The 23,751-nt window shown below is 38.5% G+C and overlaps 3 protein-coding genes across 3 annotated transcripts; 2 read left to right on the forward strand and 1 right to left on the reverse strand.

The window, feature by feature from the left end:
• Positions 1-624: 624 nt before the first annotated feature.
• Positions 625-3,105, forward strand: LOC127136675 (uncharacterized). The gene has a single exon (XM_051063208.1). It carries the CDS (start codon positions 625-627, stop codon positions 3,103-3,105), a length of 2,481 nt encoding a protein of 826 aa, XP_050919165.1.
• A 754-nt stretch (positions 3,106-3,859) lies between these two features.
• On the forward strand, positions 3,860-6,793 carry LOC127074539 (uncharacterized; the record flags this gene model as incomplete). The annotated part of the gene is made up of 1 exon (XM_051015872.1): positions 3,860-6,793. A coding segment is annotated over exon 1 (2,934 nt), but the record flags the coding sequence as incomplete, so codon positions are not given.
• An 11,379-nt stretch (positions 6,794-18,172) lies between these two features.
• On the reverse strand, positions 18,173-19,869 carry LOC127136676 (uncharacterized). The gene is made up of 2 exons (XM_051063209.1): positions 19,321-19,869; positions 18,173-18,823 (listed from the first exon to the last, which is right to left on the reverse strand). Exons 1-2 carry the CDS (start codon positions 19,867-19,869, stop codon positions 18,173-18,175), a joined length of 1,200 nt encoding a protein of 399 aa, XP_050919166.1.
• Positions 19,870-23,751: the final 3,882 nt, after the last annotated feature.

Here is a 23,751-nt window from a genome sequence, read left to right on the forward strand (position 1 = left end):
GTCATCGCTTCAGAAATCAACGCTGTCCCAGTCACTTCTGTTACCATCACAGCATCCCGTCCTTAGGAAATACCCAGGGATCTTAATCAAGATAGATATCAACAAGAGTTCGTTCCACCAAATGCTCCTGTCTTCACTAATGTGCCTCCCGTTGTTCACTATACTCCTCACCTAGGAGAACCTGTCTATCACGGCCCTACCCTAAGTGAGGATCCTGGTCTCAATGATAGAATGGATGAATTCCAGGATCAGTTTGCGGAATTACAAAAAGAGATAAAAGCTCTTCGTGGGAAAGAGCTGTTTGGCAGAGATGTAAATGATATGTGTTTGGTTCCAGACGTAAGGATGCCAGCAAAATTTAAACTACCAGAATTTGAAAAGTACAAAGGAAGTTCTTGTCCACAGACCCATTTGGTTATGTACGTGCGAAAGATGTCAATGTACACCAACGACCAAAGGATGCTCATTCATTGTTTTCAAGACAGCCTTACCGGTGCAGCTTTACGCTTGTATATGGGATTAGACAGTTCTCAGATCAAGACTTTCAACGATTTAGGCGAGGCCTTTATCAAACATTACAAATACAACCTTGATAATGTGCCAGACCGAGATCAGTTGAGATCCATGCAACAAAGAGAAAAGGAGACATTCCGTGAATACGCGCAAAGGTGGCACGAAATTGCAGCACAGGTTGTTCCACCTATGGAAGAAAAGGAGATGACAAAAGTGTTCTTAAAGACTCTTGATACTTTTTATTACGAGAGGATGATTGCAAGCGCTCCTACAGACTTTACTGACATGGTAAACATGGGAGTCCGTTTAGAGGAAGCAGTTCGAGAAGGGCGTCTAGTTAGAGAAGGAAGTTCATCTTCAAGCGGGGCAAAGAGGTACGACGGTTTTATGAAAAAGAAGGAACAAGAAACTAATGTTGTGTCCTATAATCATCCAAGAAGGATCAATTATCCTTACCATTCCCAACACCAACATATAGCAGCCGTGACTCCAGTAATCACTTCCGCTCCAGTTCAAGTCCAATACCCTCAGCAGCGTACCAACCGCTTCCAACAGAATACTCAGTATCAGCAACAACATCAACCTCAACAACATCAACATCAGTTACAACAACGTCCACCACAGCAACAAAGAAGAACCAATTTTGATCCAATTCCGATGTCATATGCAGAATTGTATCCAGCTTTGATCGCTAAAAACCTTGTGCAACCACGACCACGACCTCCTGTACCAGAAGTGCTACCTTGGTGGTACAAGCCAGAGGTATCTTGTCCCTTTCATCAGAATGCTCCAGGTCATGACTTAGACAACTGTTTTTCTTTAAAGTTGGAAGTACAGAAGTTGACAAGAGCAGGTATCCTGACCTTCAAGAACATGGGTCCCTATGTGAAGGACAATCCAATGCCAAGTCATGGTCCTTCATCAGTGAACAATATAGAAGTTTGTCTCAATGAACAACGTGTTACGAAGATAGAGGAGATTCGGCAGTCTTTGGTTGAAATTCATTCTGTTTTATGTGCTCATGGTCTATTCCAACATGACCACCAGATATGTGGTACATGTTCAGTCAATTCAAGAGGTTGTAGAAAGATTCAAGATGATTTGCAAGGCGTCCTTGATCAGGGTTTGATTCAGATTTCTAGACAAGTGAGTTCTCCAGAATCACAAGAACAAGAGGTGAATGTCATCATTCCTTGCTTCAACATTCCAGAGAAAGTAGAGATAGCTTATCATCCGAGGGAGCCAGTGGTGATTTGCCCTCCGGGCCCAATGCCTTACACTTCAGATAAAGCGGTCCCCTACCGCTATGCAACAACTATTATTGAGAACGGTAAAGAGGTCGAGATTAAAACCTTAGCCTCAGTTACCAATATCGCAGCAAATAGCCGAATGACGCGCAGTGGCCGCGTGTTCGCTCCGCCGGTTATCCCAAGTAGAAATGTTGAGAAAGATCCAGTAGTCGTGGTACCAGTGACAAGAGAAGCAGAAGGGAAAACAAGCAATTCAACCCTTGACAAAGAAACAGATGAACTACTCAGAATTATCAAGCTCAGTGACTACAAAGTGGTAGATCAGTTGCTACAGACACCGTCAAAAATCTCGATCCTGTCCTTATTATTGAACTCAGCTGTCCACAGAGAAGCACTACTGAAGGTGCTTGATCAAGCCTTTGTAGAACAAGATATAACAACAGAGCAGTTCAACAATGTTGTAGGCAACATCACTTCGTGCAATGGCTTAGGCTTTTGTGATGAAGAACTGCCAGAAGAAGGAAAGAATCACAACTTCGCTCTCCATATCTCAGCCAATTGTCAAGGGGATTCTTTTTCTAATATCCTAATTGACACCGGTTCATCTCTGAATGTCATGCCCAAGTCTACCTTGTTGAAGCTAAAGTACAAAGGGGGGCAAATGCGGCACAGTGGAATTATTGTGAAAGCGTTCGATGGATCAAGAAAAACAGTCATTGGAGAAGTTGATTTGCCTTTTGGTATTGGACCACACGTATTCCAGATCACTTTCCAGGTTATGGACATAGTGCCAGCTTATAGCTGTTTGCTCGGACGCCCATGGATTCACGAGGCGGGTGCCATTACATCCACGTTACACCAAAAGTTAAAGTTTGTCAAGAATGGGCAAATAGTGACGGTTAATGGGGAGCAGGCTATGCTGATTAGCCACCTTTCATCGTTTAGTGTGATAGAAGTAGACGAGACGGCTGTTCAAACTCCATTTCAGGCCCTGACCATCGATGATTACAAGAAAAGTGAAGGTTCAATCGCGTCATTCAAAGACGCCCAGCAGATTGTCAAGACAGGTCCTACAGAAATGTGGGGCAAGGTGATAGAGTTGCCAGAAAACGTTAACCATGCAGGATTAGGCTTTGTTGATGGAAAACAAGTGCAGACTTCAGTGGTGCGACCTTTCAAAGATATCTTTCACAGCGGTGGGTTTATCAACATGGTAGCAGTTGAGGAGGATACTTTTGAGGGAAAGACAGAAGACGAAGGCCCCAGATTTGTGACACCAGGAGTAGTTATGAAGAACTGGACCGCATTTGACATCCCATATTGTGTCCACATATCAAAGTAATTAAGCTTTTCAGTTTTCAAAAATCTTCGGCTTTAGCCCAAAGCGCGAAGCATTAATTTTGTAAAATGGGCACTTTTGTCAAAAACGTACTATCCATGAAAAAGATCTTTTGTGTTCCTATACACTTGTGTCCTTTTATCTTTTCAGCTTTTTCGGAAAATGATAACACAAAAAAAAACCTTAAAAAGAACACATTTTTGCATGTCATGGTCAGTCCTCTAAAAACAATTGTTTGTACAGGTTACTTAAACCCGTTGAACACAATGACATCATGCCCTCTCCCAACTTTGAACATTCTGTATTCGAAGCTGAAGAGGAAGAGTGGGATGAGATTCCAGAAGAGGTCGCCCGCCAGCTTGAAAATGAAGAAGACACTATTCAGCCATACAAGGAGCCTTTGGAAACAGTCAACTTGGGTTCGGAAGAAAATGTGAAAGAAGTCAAAATTGGAGCATTGTTATCCCCACAGGTCAAAGAGCAATTGATCAGCCTGTTGAAAGAGTATGTAGATGTGTTTGCTTGGTCTTATCAAGATATGCCTGGTCTCGACACTTACATCGTAGAGCACAAGCTACCTTTGAAGCCAGAATGTCCACCGGTCAAACAGAAATTAAGAAGAACACATCCAGATATGGCCGTCAAAATTAAAGAAGAAGTTCTGAAGCAAATAGATGCTGGTTTTCTTGCCACTTCAGTGTATCCAGAGTGGATAGCAAATATTGTGCCAGTTCCTAAGAAGGACGGGAAGGTACGAATGTGTGTCGACTATCGTGACTTAAATAGAGCAAGCCCAAAGGATGATTTCCCCCTGCCTCACATTGACATGTTGGTAGACAATACAACAAAGTTTGACATATTCTCCTTCATGGACGGATTCTCCGGGTATAACCAGATCAAAATGGCTCCCGAAGACATGGAAAAAACTACATTCATAACACCATGGGGAACATTCTGTTATCAAGTGATGCCGTTTGGGTTGAAGAACGCAGGTGCTACTTACCAGCGAGCCATGACAACGTTCTTTCACGACATGATGCACAAAGAGATTGAGGTTTATGTGGATGACATGATCGCGAAGTCTCGTTCAGAAGAAGGTCACTTAGTGGATCTATTGAAGCTGTTTCAACGATTGAGGAAGTTCCGTCTTCGCCTCAATCCGAACAAATGCACATTTGGCGTCAGGTCAGGTAAACTCTTGGGCTTCATTGTTAGCCAAAAAGGCATTGAAGTTGATCCAGATAAAGTAAAAGCTATCCAAGAGATGCCCACACCAAAAACAGAAAGGCAAGTGAGAGGTTTTCTAGGACGATTGAATTACATATCCCGGTTTATTTCTCACATGACTGCCACTTGTGAACCTATCTTCAAATTGCTGAGAAAGAGTCAGAATTGTGTTTGGACAGAGGATTGTCAGAAAGCATTTGACAGTATCAAAGAGTACCTCATGGAGCCTCCTATCTTGTTACCACCTGTTGCTGGAAGACCGTTGGTTATGTATTTGACAGTGCTTGAGAATTCTATGGGCTGTATTCTGGGTCAACAAGACGAAACTGGAAAGAAAGAGCATGCCATTTACTACTTAAGCAAGAAATTTACTGACTGTGAATCACGATACTCCTTACTCGAGAAGACATGTTGTGCATTGGCTTGGGCTGCTAAGAGATTGAGGCAGTATATGTTAAGTCACACCACTTGGTTGATATCCAAAATGGATCCAATCAAGTACATTTTTGAGAAGCCTGCACTCACTGGTAAGATTGCCAGATGGCAGATGCTGTTATCAGAATACGACATTGAGTATCATACCCAGAAAGCTATCAAGAGCAGTGTGTTGGCTGAGTACCTTGCTCACCAACCCGTTGAAGATCACGATGATAATGAGGATGAGTTTCCTGATGAAGATGTCATGTTCCTAAAATCCAGAGATTGTAAAGAGCCACTTCCTGAAGAAGGACCTGAACCAGATTCTCAATGGGGTTTAGTATTTGATGGAGCTTCCAACGTTTATGGACATGGAGTAGGTGCAGTCATTATCACTCCAGGAGGTTCTCATATTCCTTTCACGGCAAGAATTTTCTTTGAATGTACAAACAACATTGTTGAATATGAAGCCTGTATCATGGGTCTTGAAGAAGCCATTGACCTCCGCATCAAAAATCTTACTGTTTATGGTGACTCAGCGTTAGTTATCAATCAGATCAAAGGAGAATGGGAAACACGCCACCCTGGCTTGATCCCATACAAAGACTATGCAAGAAGATTGTTGACTTTCTTCACCAAGGTTGAATTGCATCACATTCCTCGGGATGAGAATCATATGGCGGATGCTCTAGCTACGTTGTCTTCAATGTATCAAGTGGGTTTTCCAAACGAAGTACCCAGAATTGTGATCAAGCGACTTGATAGACCAGCACATGTGTTTACAGCTGAGGCCAGTTTTGATGATAAACCATGGTACCACGATATCAAGCATTTCCTTCAGACTCAGGAGTATCCTCTTGGAGCAACAGAAAAAGATAAAAAGACTTTGAGAAGATTGTCAGGCAGTTTCTTCCTTAATCAGAATGTGCTCTATAAGAGGAATTATGACATGGTCTTACTCAGATGTGTTGACAAAAAGGAAGCAGAAATGTTGATGAAAGAAGTTCACGAAGGGTCCTTTGGTACTCATGCAAACGGCCACTCTATGTCAAGAAAGATGTTGAGAGCTGGTTACTACTGGTTGACCATGGAATCAGATTGCTGCAAATTTGTAAAGAAGTGTCACAAATGTCAGATCTACGCTGATAAGGTTCATGTACCACCAACCTTTTTGAATGTGATTTCTGCTCCTTGGCCATTCTCAATGTGGGGCATTGACATGATCGGTATGATTGAACCCAAAGCTTCCAACGGACACCGTTTCATTCTCGTGGCAATTGATTACTTCACCAAATGGGTGGAAGCAGCTTCGTATGCAAAGGTGACAAAGCAAGTGGTGGTCAGATTCATCAAAAATAATCTCATTTGCCGATATGGCATTCCAAACAAGATCATCACTGACAATGGCTCCAATCTGAACAACAAAATGATGGATGAATTATGTGAAAGTTTCAGGATCGAGCATCACAACTCTTCTCCTTACCGTCCCAAGATGAATGGGGCAGTTGAAGCTGCAAATAAGAATATCAAGAAGATCATTCAAAAGATGGTTGTTACCTACAAAGATTGGCATGAAATGCTGCCTTTTGCACTACACGGATATAGAACATCAGTCCGTACTTCAACTGGGGCAACCCCATTTTCACTTGTATACGGTATGGAAGCTGTGTTACCGATAGAGGTTGAAATTCCATCAATGAGGATACTAATGGAAACTCAGTTGTCAGAGGCTGAATGGTGTCAAAGCAGATACGATCAGTTGAATTTGATTGAAGAAAAAAGAATGACTGCCTTGTGCCATGGACAGTTATATCAAAAGAGAATGAAGCAGGCATTTGATAGGAAGGTTAAGCCGAGAGAATTCAAAGAGGGTGACCTTGTGCTCAAGAAGATAATATTATTTCACAATGATTCTAGGGGCAAGTGGACTCCTAACTATGAAGGACCCTATGTTGTCAAGAAAGCCTTCTCAGGCGGTGCTTTAATTCTTACAAACATGGATGGTGAAGAGCTTTCACGGCCCGTGAATACAGATGCAGTCAAGAAATACTTCGCCTAAAAAATGAAAAGAACAGCTCGCTAAGTTGAAAACCCGAAAGGGCGGCTTAGGCAAAAATGAGCGTCTCGGTGGACTGAAAACCTGAAAGGGCGGTCCAAGCAGAAATTAGAGACATAAAAAAACAAAGAGAATATTATCCCGGTAGATTGAAAACCCGAAAGGGCAATCTAGGCAAAAGTTAGGGATTTCAGGCAAGTAACTGCATAACAGAGATAAGATCATTGAAGTATCAGAATATTTTCAACAGTTCTCCAACTTTCTCAAGGCTGCAATACAGGTCAAAAGTGGAAGAGAGAATGATGTCATTGTAGTTCAACATACCCTTTTTCCACGAAATTACCATTTTCCAATTTGTAAAGATCTATGGAATCACGTTGTTGGCTGATTACCATCCTATCAAATCAATTTGAGCCTTTCTATATTTCTTGGCACTCTTAATTTTCATTTCAATTTACGAAAGTTCTTTTACTTTGACAGATATGTTTTGAAACAAAAGTTTTGAATTAAAAACAGTTTTTGAAAAATATAAAGATTATTTATTTTGATTTGTGGACATCAATAAAAGGATTGAGACATGTGGTCCTAGTAATTCTGAAAGGATTGAGACATGTGGTCCTAGTAATTCTAAAAGGATTGAGACATTTGATCCAGGTTTTAAGTTACAAATTTGGCCTATGGGATTACTACAGGTATTTCCCCAGTAATTTATTAAGGCGGGATCAGCAATGTCCCCAGCAGAGGATGAGAAGGAAGATTTGATTTCCCTGAGCAGGAGTAATACAGAGGTCTCCATCCCTCAGCGAGTGAAGAAAGTTGATATTCAGAAACTACAGGGAATCTCCTGTTGTTCTCTGTCCATTCAATAGAAGGATATGTCTCCGCCTCAGTAATGTTTTGTAGTAAAAGAAGAGTGTGTTATGCATTTTAAGCAAATTCAAGAATTGCAGGATTTCTCCTGAATTCTCATTTATATTCAAAGGTCAGACATCACTGTTCCCCGGCAGAGTCTCCTAGAGGAAAGATCTCGTAACCAGATATCAGACACCATAATCCCCTGCAGAGTCTTCAGATACAGAAAGTCTCTATGATAATTAAAGCAAAAAAATCAAGGATAGATTTCCCCTATATTCTTATTCCCTGGAAAGATACCACCTATCCCCAGCGGACTTTATCCCCAGCGGAGTCTTCCAGAAGAATAATCCCTTCTGCATTATCAACAAATTCAAGAATTGCAGGACTTCTCTTACAATATCATCTTATTTCCAGAGGATAACACCTTATATCCCCAGCGGAGTCCTCAGAAAGGTCCAATCCTCATATACCTCACAAATTCAAGAACCACAGGGAATCTCCTACATTTTTGAAGTAGAAGGCATCTCCATTCTTCTACGGAATCCTCAGCAGAGACAGACTTTTAAAGAAACCTGGATATGGTGCTCTTGTACCAATCCCCAGCAAGTCTTTGTACTACTCCCTAGCGAGTCTCAGTGCAAATCTCCAGCAAGTCCTTATGCAGCTGTTAACATTTTTAGTTATTCCTAGTTTTGTCTGTCCATCATGCATTCATTACTAAATATTCATGCATATCTATGACATATCATGCTTGCATTCCTATGCACCTTGTTTCCTTGTTTATATTGTGGGTTGAGTCAATCTCTCCATATAGAGTATCCTCATAAGCAGCAAAATACCTGTTATTGGTCATGTTCCCAACAGAGATTTATGCCTCGTGGAAGATGGTTGTTTCAGTTGTAAATCCTGATGAGTTCATTCCTCTTCAGTTGAAGTCTTGTTTGACCGTTTCATTCTAGTTCTATCCTAGTTTGAACCTCGTGTCTCCAGATAAAGCTCAGAAATTGCCAGTAAAAGAAGGCAACAATATAGTCTTTGTGACTCTCATTCAGTAAAACAGACATGACAGATATTGTGTCCAAGTCCTTTATGCCTTCATCTTTGAGTTGGTACCCGTTACAAACTTGAGTTACCTACATCCATGAGTGGTAACCTTTGTTATCCCTCGGATAAATTAATTACTATCTCCATCTATGAGTTGATAACATCCTCACAGAAAGTTCCATGGTTCTACCTGCAACTTTGAGCTGGTAGCGTGCTTTCGTCTTTGAGTTTAGCACAGATTCCTTTTGATTCCACCTTCGTCTTTGAGTTGGTGAAGTACCTGCAACTTTGAGCTGGTAATATGCATTCATCTTTGAGTTCGCACATTTTCCTGTGATTCCATCTTCGTCTTTGAGTTGATGGAGTACCTTCATCTATGAGTAGGGTATGTTTGATCCTTGTTGAACTGATAGTGTGCTTTCATCTTTGAGTCTGCACAGATAACTTCTGATTCCATCTTCGTCTTTGAGTTGATGGAGTACCTTCATCTATGAGTTAGGTACATTTTGTCCTTCCACCGTCATCTTTGAGTCGATAATGATAAACATCTCCAGGAAAATATGTTCTAAATTCTTTTAAACACCTTTGTCAATGAATCGGTGGTTGCCTTCAACTTTGAGTCGGCATTTCTCTGTCTACCTCATCAATGAGTTGGTAGTGTGCATTCAACTGTAAGTCTACACAATGATCCTTAGATCTGATTCTTCATCTACACCATCATCAACGAGTTGGAATTTGATTTCCCTAGCAGTGTTATTATCAATCTTTTGAAGCTTGCCTTCAACTTTGAGTTGGCATGTCCTGTTTACCTCATCAATGAGTGGGTAGTGAGCTGTCAACCATGAGTCAACGCAGTTCGATTCTTATTATGCCCTTGTTATACCTTCATCCTTGAGTTGGTATTCATCTTTTCTGTTACCTCCATCTTTGAGTTGGTAATGTACTGTCACATCAGTACTCTTGTTATATTGATCTTTTCCCACTTTTATCTATGAGATAGTGATGTATCGTCAGCATTGAGTCGATATCTCTTTTCCTCCTATTTTCCATCTATGAATAGGTAGTGAATCTTCCCCAGCTGAGTGTTCTCAGTGTTTACCTTCATGCATTGAGTCGGTGTATGTCCTTCCCCAATAGAGTTTGCACTCCTGTGTCTCTGTGTCTGTCTGTCTTTTGCATCATGCATACATGCATTTGCGGTCAAATTTTGTGGCGTTTGTCATATTTAATTACCTTACGCCATTCGATAGCCTCCGGCAATCTGGCCTAAGTTAATTAAATAGGGGCATCTGTCGCACCCCCAAATTTGACTTTGGCTTTGTTGACCACATCTTGATTAATCTCGTTGTCTCGTATTCATTTCAATTTCTTAAACTTCGCGTGACAACTGGTTTGATTAGGTTTTGTGTGTTTTCGTTGCTTACCGTGTTGTATTTCGTTGTTTTAGCAAAACCTGGCCGATATCGTTGCCTCGTATTTATCTCGCTTATCTCTTTTGTGCGTGGCATCGCTTCGATTAGGTTTTGTGCGTTTTTATCTATTTAATTGTTTGTTTGTCGGTATTTTGACTGTATTTCGAATATATTAGAGTTTTCGTATTGTCTGATTATTTGTGATTGTGTTTGTCAGTGTTTTCGTGATGTCGTGTTGATTTTATTATTGCCTAGGGTTGTTTATTTAATTACGTGTTGTGCCGTGTGATTTAATCGAGTCTGTTTGAGTCGTGTTGTTGATTTTACTGGTTTACCGGTTTACTGGTTTATTGGTTTTATCAATTTGTCTATTTTGCTGTGCAAAATGTCATCATTTTTATCGCGTTCGTGTCGCTCGATTTTATCGTATTTTAATCGTGTGCCGTTTAATATTATTTGTGCTTAATATTAATTGTGTTTAGTTGTTAATTAGTTTATTTAATTAGGATTAATATTATATTAGTTTATTATTATTATTATTATATAATATATAAATTATATTATTAATTTATGTTAGATATTTTTTTAGGTTTCCTATTGTTTAAGTAATCTAAATATATATTATTAATTTATGTTAGATATTTTTTAGGTTTCCTATTGTTTAAGTAATCTAAATATATATTATTAATTTATGTTAGATATTTTTTAGGTTTCCTATTGTTTAAGTAATCTAAATATATATTATTAATTTATGTTAGATATTTTTTAGGTTTCCTATTGTTTAAGTAATCTAAATATATATATATATATATAGATGTTGTTAGTAAGAAAAAAAGGAGGAGAGGTGGATCAGTAAGAAAAAAACGTGTGGTGAGAGAAACAGAGAATTGAAAAGAAATATTTTTCCAAAAGCATTACCGTATTTCACTTGTTCTTCATTTTCGGTAACCCAAAATCGTCCCGATTATTCACCGAAACACAAAACCGATTTCATATCTTTGAAGTTTGTTGAGTCCAGGTCACAAATATCCAAGTTTCATTTCATTCCGGTGTCGTTTCACCAATCAAAAGCGACGTTGAAGTCAGGTACTCACGAAGGCAGCCAGCACTGCGTCGGTGACGGTTTCCAGCTTTCGGTCGATCATTTGGACGATCAGAAGTTCATCCTCTTCACACAAGGTAATATTCTTCACTTACCTCTGAAATAGGCAAAGTTCCGGCCTGCCGACATGTGTTTTAATATATTATTTATCTAAATATATATATAATATATATATATATATATATATATATATATATATATATATATATATATATATATTATTTTTGTCTATTATATATCTAAATAAATATATATATATATAATATATATATATATATATATTATCTTTGTCTATTATATATTATTTGTCTATATATATATATATATATATATATATATATATATATATATATATATATATATATTATATATATATATATATATATATATATATATATATTTATATATATTATTTTTGTCTATTATATATTATTTGTCTAAATGTACATATATATTATTTTTGTCTACTATATATTTATTGTCTAAAATATATATATATATATATTACTTTTGTTTACTAAATATTGTTTATCTTTTATTATTATTTTGCATATATGTTTTATTTAAATGTTAGTTAAATTAATTATTTGTTTAAATGTTTATTTTAATTAAATGTTTATTTATATCAAATGTTTATTTTGTCTAAAGTAAATGTTTATATTGTTTTTTATATTTGTTTATGTTGTTACTAACCGTTTCGTTTCAGTTTCAGCTCGATTAACTCCACTAACTATTCGTAATACTAACTATTCATAGCTAACTGTGTTGTAATAATTTACTTTCTCGCATTTTTTATTTTTTGTATTGTGTGTTTAATCGTATTGTTCACGTTTTATGTTAAAAAATCGAAAAATCCAAAAAAGAGAAACCCGATGTGATTCCAACGGTCGTCGTTTAAGAAACCCTTTTCACACACTCATAAGCTTACTCTTGGGCTTTCCTGTAATGAGCCCATTTATTTATTTCTTTAGGGTTTAGGCTTGTTCAAATCTAAAATCAACAAAACAGACTTTCCCCTTTTCTTTTGGGAGAACTACGTGGATTCTGATTTCTCCATTGCGCCTTGGAGATACGTAGGCATGAAGTCTACGACTTTATCGAGTCCAAAAGCAATAAAATCAAGTTCTTTTCTCATCTCCCCAATCAAGCGAAAAAAGCAAAGCATTCACATAAACATAAGCAAAAAGGTTCCTGTGGAGTACCACAGATGTAGAGGGTGCTAATACCTTCCCTTTGCATAACCAACCCCCGAACCCGTAACTCTAAAGGGATTTATCGTTATTTTTCCCTTCCTATTTTTGGATAAAATAAAAGACGGTGGCGACTCTTGCATTTAAAATATTTTTGAAACGGGTTAAGTTCAATCAATACATAATCTCGTGAAAAATCCCGCCGCGACACTTCCCACTCATCATTTTTCGATGTCTGGTCGTGGTTTCTTTCTCCCATTCATCCGTTGATGTCTGGTTGAGTCCTTCCCATTCATCATTTTTCGATGTCTGGTCGTGGTTTCTTTCTCCCATTCATCCGTTGATGTCTGGTTGAGTCCTTCCCATTCATCCGTTGGCGTCTGGTCGTGGTTTCTTTTCCCATTCATCATTTTTCGATGTCTAGTCGTGGTTTCTTTCTCCCATTCATCCGTTGATGTCTGGTTGAGTCCTTCCCATTCATCCGTTGGCGTCTGGTCGTGGTTTCTCTTCCCACTCATCATTTTTCGATGTCTGGTCGTGGTTTCTTTCTCCCATTCATTCGTTGATGTTTAGTTGAGTCCTTCCCATTCATTTGTCGATGTCTGGTCGTGGTTTCTTTCTCCCATTCATCCGTTGATGTCTGGTTGAGTCTTTCCCATTCGTCTGTTGGCGTTTGGTCGTGGTTTCTCTTCCCATTCGTCCATTGACGTCGGGTCGTGGTTTCTTTCTTCGATAAAAATCAAAATCCCCAGTAGAGTTGTCGGTAAACGTCTTGTCTGGTCCAGTGATAAATATCAAATCCCCAGTGGAAGCGGCCGCTGGTGAACACTCCTTTCTTCGCTTTATCCCTCGCAGAGTGCAAATTTCTATGGTTCTTTTGGTATTCAATCCCTATTTACCTGGAAGGTCTGACAGCCGCTGCTCTCACCCATTCATGTTCCCAGTTGATTGAATAGGGGAAGCTGTAGCACCTCAAATTTGCACCCCCCATTCATGCAATCATTTCATTTTTAAGTCATTGACATTACATTAACATGGCATAGTACATTGCATCTTATCAGTCAAGACTGGCATCAGGAGAATTCATCTGTGCCAAAGAGCAAGGTTTTTCCTTGAGATGAAATCCCTATGGTTGTTCTAGAGAGCTTATATGAGCCAAGGTTCATTTTGAAGCAACTTGACCAAGTGGTAGAGGCTCAAAAGTCCACAGTGTACTGCCAAGTCATCTGGGCCCCATAAAAGTCAACTGAAAGTCAACTGAGGGCTAGGAGGTGGAGAAATGGTTTGAGAGACCCCATTCATGTCCCAAAGAGGTTTATTCAACATGTCAAACATCTACCTTGAAGGATTTGAAGCCAGATCAAAAGTTTCCCAAAATGGAAAGTGACTTGTAATTGAAAGTTTCCAAAAATGGAAAGTTTTTTGTTCAAATTCTACTTGATTTTACATCATCAAGGAAGCTTCAAATGAATTTTTGTCCAACATGAAAGTTGAATATCTTTCTCTCCCATTTCAAAAAAGTCCAAGATCATGAGCATCTGATGAATGGTTGAGGAGATGTGATCAAATCATTGCCAAGTGTGCATGGAACTTCAAAATGCCATAACTTTTGATCTAAAACTCCAAAATGAGTGCCTCTTTTTGCATATTTCTTCTCATGACATGTATTTTCTAAATCATTCATCACATTGCATGAAATTTCATCACATGACCATTTGATCATTCATGCTCATTTTGGAGGGAAAATCATGAATTTGAATTTGGTGCATTATATGAGCTTTTTAACCATTCCAACATGTTCATAATATGGTTTTAAGTGAAATTGCATGGTGCATGTGTACTGTTCATGTGGGATTGCCATGCATGGGGTGAAAAATCAATTTTGGCATAACACCTCTTTTCTCACTAAAATTTCATTAACCATGCTTAATTGTCATTAGCAAATGGATTAACACATGGTATAAATAGTAAATCCTAACAGAATTTTGGAATCTGGACCATTTTCTAGATCTAAATTCAAGTTCCCTCCAAAATTTCTCCAATTTAAAACTTCAATTTCTTCCACATAAGCCTTTGATTTTCTTCCATATTCTTGTTCTCTGATCTTCATTTAGTGTAGATCAAACTTTGGTTTGGAAGATTCGAGCAGAAATCAAGCATATAGCAAGCTCATGAAGGTGAAGATGGAAACTGTTATTTGAGCTAGATCTAAGCCTCTCCAAGCCTCAATTTCTTCATAAAGCTTCATCACAAGTGCTCAGGAGTAGATCTACACACTTGCCAGGCCTTGGAACTGCAAATTTCAGTGACTGTTCTTCCAGAGGTTAGGTTTTCGAACCTCTCAATTCTCTTTTTTATGTGTATAATCTTGTAGATCCTTGCTTGCTGATCAATCTGATATAAATTTCATGGAATTTGGTTGAGAATTGGCTGTGTTATGATGATTTAAAGTTTTGTGTTCAAGAATGTTTTCCTTCGATTCTCATTATCCACGGCTTATTGTGATTAGTTGATGCTAGATTTGGATTGTGCTTGGAATAACCTTTCGAACGGTATTTGTTTTATGTGATTCTGCAAAAAAAATTGATGGTGATTACTGTTCAGCCACCGTCTTCATGAAGAAGACGGTGGAAACCACCGTGCATGGCCGTGCTTACTGTAGCTAGGGCTTTCTAGTGCAGCTCATGCAATTCCACTGTAGAAGCGCCTCTCACTTCATGAGCACGCGTTCGATTCTTGCTTGCAACATTTGTTGGTTAATTCATTTCCATGTCATCTGCTTGCGTGTGCATCCGTGGCGAATTCATTGGTTCTTGTTTCCTTGACCATTCCACATATGCATTGACCAGTGATGTGGCGTGCCACTTCAATTATTGATACTGTGCGTTTTGATGCCGCGCCTGTTCGATTCTGCCTGAATGCAATCTCAATTTCATTCATATTTTTCATATTATTTTCATGTTCTCACCATTTTATTTCATTTTATTCATGTATTTCAAAAAAATCCTAAAAAATAGAATAATGATCCAATTAATTCCCAATTTTTTTCTACATGATCATGTGTTTGTCTAGTATTTTATGGTGTTGATTTTATGGATTTACCATGTCTGGATATTTAATTGTGTTGAATTGATTGAACATGTATACAAATGGACCTTGCCTCATTCAAATTGGTGTGAAATGCTCAATACTTGTCCAATTGCCATGAAATTTTAAACACTGATTCCCAACATGATACATGACTTGTGAGACGTGGTTATGCATTTTTAGAATTTTCCTTTTCTGCTTTAGGCATGTGTTAATATGGTGTGACAATGTATGTCACACAATTTGATGTTGATCTACTTCATTTTCATTGCCTTATCAAATGAGCTCCTCTGTTTCCAATTTTTGGCATGATGATTGTGTTTGACATATTGTATGTTCATAAAAATTTCCATGATTGTTTGAGTCATTTTTGTTTTAATATGGAATTTTGATTCTTGTTGACCAATTGTATGCACCCTTTGCTTGCCTTACCTTCTCTTGGTTGAATGATGACTTTGCTTAATTCTTTTGACTTGGTCCTTTTTAGGACATGTTCTTACTTGTTTAAAGTTGCTTCATGTTGAGTATTAGCTTCTGTTTTGAATTTTTTCTCCACCTTTGACCCTAGGCTCTGCCCTAGGGGTTTGAACTCACAATTTGAGCTTTGCCTTTCAGGTTCAAGCAATAAGTCTTAATGGATAATGTTGATCTCATGAATTGAGATGCAATTTGTTTTGTTTAACTAATGTTGATTGTGTTGTAGGTCCTTGGGTGGCTAGCTCACTTGAGTTGTTGGCTTACATGTTGTACATATTGGATTTGTTTGTCTGTTGCTATCTGTTAACTGTTGGTTGTTTGTCTGAACATAATACTAATTGTTTAGCTTTTCATACAGGTACTTTAGTTGCTTAAGTTCATTACTTGAACTTTGCTTTGCTTGTGGTTGGCATACCACCTAGGTAAATTCCTATCCTCCATGTAGTCTGGAAGCCCTGCCGTTTATGTTTGGCAGGCATTTGGCTGAAGTCCTCCTTAAGAGGCAATGTTTGTGGTTGTTTATGTTTGTTCCATGTACTTCAAAGGCCTCCTAAGTGAAGAGGCATTGGCAGATAGAAGGGATGTGCAATCCATCCCCTACTATTCAGTTGAGGCTTTCATCTTGCTCGCACTACGTGCTGATGCATTTGAATAAACACCAAAGATCCTTTGTATATAGAGTCAGTCAAGTGGAGTAGAGTCCCACATTCTGGACTCCCACGTTTTCATTAATTGAAGCTCACCCAGGCCGGGTTAAGAGCTATGAGGACCAATCCTCATTACCTTTTCATCTGCTCACCCTGACGATCAATGTCAGTGGTTAAGAGCCCCCAGATACCCTTTCAGTGCTGGCTTGTTTGTCAAGGTTGACATGACCCCTTGACTAAAGCCTCACCCTTGATGTTTGAGCCCCTTGTTGGTGTATTTAATTCATGCTGTATGTGTTTGTGTGGTGTGATTGTATTCCCATAGGTTTGCTAGACTTCGCATAGTCTCGTTTGCATGTTAATTAAGGTAGCACGGTTCCTTCGTCTAGGACTTCCTTTCTTGCGTGAGCTTTCCTAAAACACAACCCAACTTGATCCCCTCTTAATGACACGTTAACTCCTTCTACTACAGGTGAGTAAGTCTCCAAAGGTCGAGCATCCAGTAGATTATGTAGTAACGTTGTTCACTTAAAAAACACAAAACATATAGGAATAGTTTAGCCAAACTACGGCAACTCTGCTTCTCATGTTCAGATGAGATACGTAGGCACGAGATACGATGTCTTGTCGAGTTTGACTAACAACTAACTTTGATCCTTTTTTCTCGCCCCCGTTGCGATTGAGACCTTCCCTTTCTCTTGCCCTAGCTGCAATCGAGACCCTCCTTCTTCTTGTTTGTTTGTTCGGAGTCTGACGTAAGTCCAGCGATTGACAGTCGGTTTCCTGTGGGTGTTTGTTTATGCGGAGTCTGACGTAAGTCCAGCGATTGGCAGTCGGTTTCCCGTGTGTGTTTGTTTGCTTGGAGTCTGACGTAAGTCCAACGATTGGCATTCAGATTCCTGTTTGCGTTTCGTTTGTGGAGTCGGATGTAAGCCTAGCGATTGGAATTCCGTTTCCAGTTTGTGTTTGGGTGTTTGCTCTGACATCTCAACGTCTATTTTTCAGTGTTTGTTTCGGAGTGCGTTAGCCGAGCTACGAGTGCTCTGATTCTTACTCTGGTTAAAGAAGATACGTATGCATAGGATGCGATATCCTAGCGAGCACGTTTCCCGTTTCCCCGAACTACGTCGACTCTGATGTTTGTGTCTGACAAACTACGTAGGCCCAGGATGCGATATCCTGCCGAGTCATCTTCTTCCGTCTTCTTGCATCTGTGTTTCGTTCCAGTTTTGTGTAGTTTTTGAGCAGTCTTTTTAGCAACCTTTTTTCTATTCTTTTGAGCGTGGATCCTGTCGAGTACGACGGATGCGTAGGGGTGCTAATACCTTCCCTTCGCATAACCGACTCCCGATCCTATCAATCTCTGGTCGTAAGACCATTTCCTTTCCAGGTTTACTTCGAGCGTTTCGTTTCCCTCCTTTGGGATGAATAACGCACGGTGGCGGCTCTTTGTCTTTTTCCCGCCGGTTTTTCGCGTAATGCGACAAGGCCCATAATGCTTCTTTAAGCTTCTGAGACCAATCTTTTCTAGATATTGAAATTGTTTTCTCTAAGATTTATTTAATCTCCCTATTTGACACTTCCGCTTGTCCACTAGTCTGCGGGTGATATGGTGTTGCTACTCTGTGCTTAACTCCATATTTATCTAAAAGTTTATCAAAAATTCTAGATATGAAATGTGATCCACCGTCACTTATAACAAGGCGTGGTACTCCAAATCTAAGGAATATATTGTTTTTGAATAACTTAATCACTACTCGAGTGTCATGTGTAGTTAAGGCTATAGCCTCAATCCATTTAGACACGTAGTCAACAACTACTAAGATATACTTATTTCCCATTGATGATGGAAAAGGTCCCATAAAATCAATCCCCCAAACATCGAAGATTTCTACTTCTTGGATATTTCTTAATGGCATTTCGTCACGCCTTGAGACGTTCCCTATGTGTTGGCACCAATCACATATGGTAATGTAAGCACGAACATCGCGCCATAATGTTGGCCAGTAGAGGCCTGCTTGGAGAATTTTAACGTATGTTTTAGATGTGTCTGCATGTCCACCATAAGGTGTGCAGTGACAATGTTTTATGATATTTCCTACCTCTTCTTCAGGGACACAGCGACGAAATATGTCGTATGTCCCTATTTTGAAAAGGAGAGGTTCGTCCCAATAAAAATACCTTACACCACTAAAGAATTTCTTCTTCTGTTGGTAGTTAAGGTCGGGGGTATGATATCAACAGCTAGGTAATTAATAAAGTCAGCGTACCAAGGTATGTTGGTCACTGCTAGAGTTCTTTCAATGTTCCAATCCATTGGAAAATCGGAGTTATCGTCCTGAATGGTTTCGATTTTTTCCATGAGTCTATCATAGGTAAAATCCTCATTTATTGGCACTAGGTCTGGTTTTAAATATTCAAGCCTAGAAAGGTGGTCAGCAACTAAATTTTTCGTTCCCTTCTTGTCTCAAATATCTAGGTCAAACTCTTGCAGTAAAAGGACCCATCGAAGTAACCTAGGTTTAGCGTCCTTCTTTCTTATTAGGTATCGAATAGATGCATGATTTGTATAAACTATAATTTTAGCTCCGACCATATAAGATCGAAATTTATCAATAGCAAAAACAACAGCGAGGAGTTCTTTCTCGGTTGTTGCATAGTTGAGTTAGGCGACATCCAGGGTTCTACTGGCATAGTAAATTACATGTAATTTCTTTTCCTTTCTTTGTCCTAGAACAACACCAACAACGAAATCGCTAGCATCACACATGATTTCAAAGGGTTGGTTCCAATCTGGGGGTTGCATAATAGGCACGGAAATCAGTGCTTGTTTCAAAAGGTTGAATGCTTCTATACATTCTTCGTCGAAAATAAACTCGACATCTTTCATTAGAAGGCTAGTTAGAGGTTTTGTTATTTTAGAGAAGTCTTTAATAAAACATCGATAAAAACCGACGTGTCCAAGAAAGCTACGGACTTCTCTAATGGTCTTAGGTGGTTTGAGATTTTCTATAACCTCTATTTTGGCTTTATCAACCTCAATTCCCTTTTCAGAGACTATGCGTCCTAATACTATTCCTTCGGTAACCATAACGTTACATTTTTCCCAGTTTAGCACAAGGTTTGTTTCCACGTATCTGTCTAGCATTTTCTCAAGGTTAGCTAGACAATCTTCAAAATTGAATCCGCATACTGAGAAATCATCCATAAAAACTTCCATAATCTTGTCTAGGAAGTCTGCGAATATTGACATCATATAGCGTTGGAAGATGGATGGGGCATTGCAAAGTCCGAAGGGCATTTGTCTATAGGAAAACGATCTGTAAGGGCATGTAAAGGTTATTTTCTCTTGATCTTCGGGGTGAGTGGGAATTTGGAAAAATCCTGAGTATCCATCTAAATAGCAAAAGTAAGAGTGTCTAGCTAGACGCTCAAGAATTTGATCTATGAATGGGAGAGGGAAATGATCTTTCCTAGTTACCTTATTTAGTTTTTGGTAGTTGATGCACATACGCCAACCGTTTTCTACACGTTTAGCTACATGCTCGCCTTTCTCATTTTCCACAACCATGAAACCTCCTTTTTTAGGTACCACATGTATAGGGCTCACCCACTTACTATCTGAAATTTGATAAATTATACTAGCCTCTAGTAGATGCGATACTTCTTTCTTAACCATATCGCTCATTATAGGGTTTAGCCTTCGTTGATGTTCTCTGGAAGGTTTAGAGTCTTTCTCCAGCACGATCCAGTGCATGCACACGGATGGGCTTATCCCTTTGAGATCAGATATGTTATATCCTAAAGTTGAGGGATACTTTCGCAAGATATCTGAAAGTTGGTTTGTTTGATATCTATATAACTGGGCGATTTAGTTCTTTATCTAAAAACTCATATCTTAGATTCTTGGGTAGTTCCTTAAGCTCTATAGATGGTTTCTTAGGACATAGCATATGGTTCGGGGTAAGTGCTAAGCATTCATAAAGGTTGTCATCCATGTGAGGCTCCATTCTAAATCCGTCATCTTCTCTTATGGAAGTCAAGGAATATTTCATCGTCTTGGGAGGTCTTTCTTGATCTAGCTCCCTTATGCATTCATCAATGATATTGATGGCATAACAAGAGTCTTCTATGACTGGTGCCATTAGGAATTTGGAAAGTATAAATTCTATCTTTTCATCACCCACTTCGAAAGTTAGTTTTCCTCTTTTAACATTTATTATGGCTCCTGCTATTGATAAGAAGGGTCTACCAAGGAGCATCGGGATTTCTCCGTCTTCTTTAATGTCCATTACCACGAAATCTGTTGGGATATAAAGTTGTCTGATTCTAGCTGGAATGTCTTCTAATATGCCTACTGGGTATTTTACAGATCTATCGGCTAATTGAAGAGACATCTTAGTCGGTTATAATTCTCCTAGGTTTAGCCTCCTACAAACTGCTAAAGGAATCAGGCTTACGCTTGCTCCCAAGTCTAGGAACGCTTTGTCTAAAACATGATTCCCTAAAATACAAGGTATGGAAAATCTCTCGGGATCTTTCTCCTTCTTAGCAAGTTTATTCTCAATAATGGAGTTGCATTCTAAAGGTTTGGGATCATCCAGCCTACGTTTGTTGGTTAAGATTTCCTTAAGGAATTTAGCATAAGATGGTATCTGGGTGATGGCTTCGGTGAAAGGGATTTCTACGTGGAGTTTCTCGATCACTTTTATAAACTTTTAATATTGGTTATCAATTTTTGTCTGCTTAAGTCTTTGCGGAAATGGAATTGGTAGTTTATAAGGAGAGGGTGGAACATAAACTTTATCTTTATCTTCTCCCTTATCCTTCACTTTCTGGTCTTTTTGTATCTCTACTTCCTCTACTTCATCTATAGACACAATGTTTTTCTTAGAAGCATTTTTTTCACTCATGACTAGTTTTACAGGTTTGTCATAGGTGGTCCCTGTAGCGGGGTATTCGTTACCATTAAAGATATTGTCTAAATCCAAGGTAAACCATACAAGTCGAGTCTCCGCCGCACTTCTATTTATCCAAAGGAACGGTTAGAAAGCAAACAAAAACCTAAAAGTTTTATCGAATCAAAAACTAGTAAAAAAGTCAGAGATCTGGGTAAGGGGGTTGGTTATGCAATGGGAAGGTGTTAGGCACCCAAAACATCCTAGGTACTCCTAGGGATCCCTTTTCACATTGGTTGTAAGGTTGGTATTTTGTGAAAATTTATTTGTGCAAACATGATTGAAGAGATGAGAAGAGAATATACAAGTTTATTTACATTTTGTGTTTGGATGGATAAACCCATTGCCTACGTACCATCTTTAAAAGATTAGGATCAAAACCTCGTAGTTCGGGGTAAAAGTCTCAAAAATGAGTTGGTGAATTGATTGGTCCAAAAGCCTTAAGGTCTTTTGTTATCCAAGGGAGAAAACTCAACCTAAAACCACAAATCCACCATGTGAGGATAGCTTCAACATGCTAGTGAGGGGTTAACCCTATAATAAGCATGGAAGACTTATTGTCCATCACTAAGGATAAAGGTGAGTATTACATCTACCTCAAAGATAACTCAAACCTAATAGTTAAAGGTTATGAAAATTTGATTAAGAAGGTGGCCATTGAAACCACAAAAAGACATTTGAATGGGTTGTATTTACCAATGAAAAGTATTTACAAAATGGTCAAACTTGACTTAGAAGTTCAATTCAAAATAAGTGTTATGAAAAGAAAAGTTTGAAAATCAAAAGCATAAGGCTTAGGTTTCTAATTTTGAAAACAATTGTTAAATGTTTGCACAAAAGCTTGGCTAGGGTTAGAGTGGAGGGAAGAAGAAGAAAGGCTAAAGTCCTAAGCATACAAGAGGTCAGGGATAAAGAATAAGACCACAATGGAGTTCCTCTCTTGAGATCATATTGATGATCCAAGTAGCTCCCATCCTTTGGAATAAGCAATCACATAAGCATAAACTCAAGCAATCAACAATCAAATGAACTCTTGGGCTCACTTAGGCTCATGGAAATGGTTCCTCACTTAGGCTAAATGTTGGGATCCATGGCACAAGAGCACATACATTAAAAGACTCTAGCAAAACAAACAAAGAATGGACAAGAAGAGTTTAGGAGTTGGTCCTTTCAAGGTCATCTTCAAGCTTTAAGCATTCTAAAGGCACGAAGCCTAGTTGCTCTTTGACATTATTAGCATTCTAAAGGCATGAGGCCTAGTTTCTCTTCAAACTCCATTAGCTTGGGTAAAGGTCCTAAAGTCTAAGTCCATTTTGTCCAATTCTTTGCATTTGGTCAATAACAATCAAACAAACACAAGCACCAAAGATATATACACAATTATGTGCTCAAGTGAGCAAAAGGCAAATTGCATTAACATAAACATGTGCTCCAATGAGCAAAGGGAAAAACAAATGAATAATATGTACAACAATGATAAATTGCATAAATGTAAAGTGCAAAAAAGTAAATGTTACTGGTTAATGGTTAGTGTTAGTAGTTAGTGTGCCATAAGGAAAATTTAGCGCTATGTTAAGCAATCGTAATTGGACTTATGTAGAAGTCACAACTATCTGAGGCCGGTCAATAATAATGTAGGCAACAACACAAGTTAGAAGTCTTGATTAGTGAACCAAGTTCAAACAACTTGCCATGCCAAAAAAAAGAAGAGGAGAATTGATCTTGTATTGGTTTAAGTCATTTGCATGATTTAGGAAACAACCTATCCTTAATGCAAAGCCATTCACTTGATCATTTGATCAAGATGAATTAGATTTGAATCAAAGAAGATTAAGCCTCCCTAATCAATGCTAACTTATCAACCTTTAACTCATTGATCAAAAAGAAGAAAGAAGAAGAAGAAGATGAATAATGGAAAATGGAAAAGGAAAGAATAAAGTGCATTGAATGAAATAAAATGTACCAATCAACAAGTGTTGACCAATGACATTGAGGATCATGGTCAAACAATCAAAAACAGAAGTGAGATGAAGATTGGAAGTCAAGAAACAAACAAAATATTTTTTGGCATTTTAATATTTAAAATAAACTTGAATTAAAACATTAAAGGAGGGTCAAACTTCAAAATCACCTCAAATCAACCTTGAAGGGTCCAAGTGATTTATCCCAAGTTCAAC

The sequence above is a fragment of the Lathyrus oleraceus genome, chromosome 4 (assembly GCF_024323335.1).
Source record: "Lathyrus oleraceus cultivar Zhongwan6 chromosome 4, CAAS_Psat_ZW6_1.0, whole genome shotgun sequence".
In the NCBI taxonomy this organism is placed as follows: Eukaryota; Viridiplantae; Streptophyta; class Magnoliopsida; order Fabales; family Fabaceae; genus Lathyrus; species Lathyrus oleraceus.

Coding starts and splice junctions, on each gene's coding strand:
- LOC127136675 (XM_051063208.1), top strand. CDS start 625: ATGCAACAAAGAGAAAAGGAGACATTCCGTGAATACGCGCAAAGGTGG.
- LOC127136676 (XM_051063209.1), bottom strand. CDS start 19,869: ATGTCAATATTCGCAGACTTCCTAGACAAGATTATGGAAGTTTTTATG. Junction 18,824..19,320: donor GAAAGGAAAAGAAATTACAT/GTAATTTACTAT, acceptor AACTACCAACAG/AAGAAGAAATTCTTTAGTGG.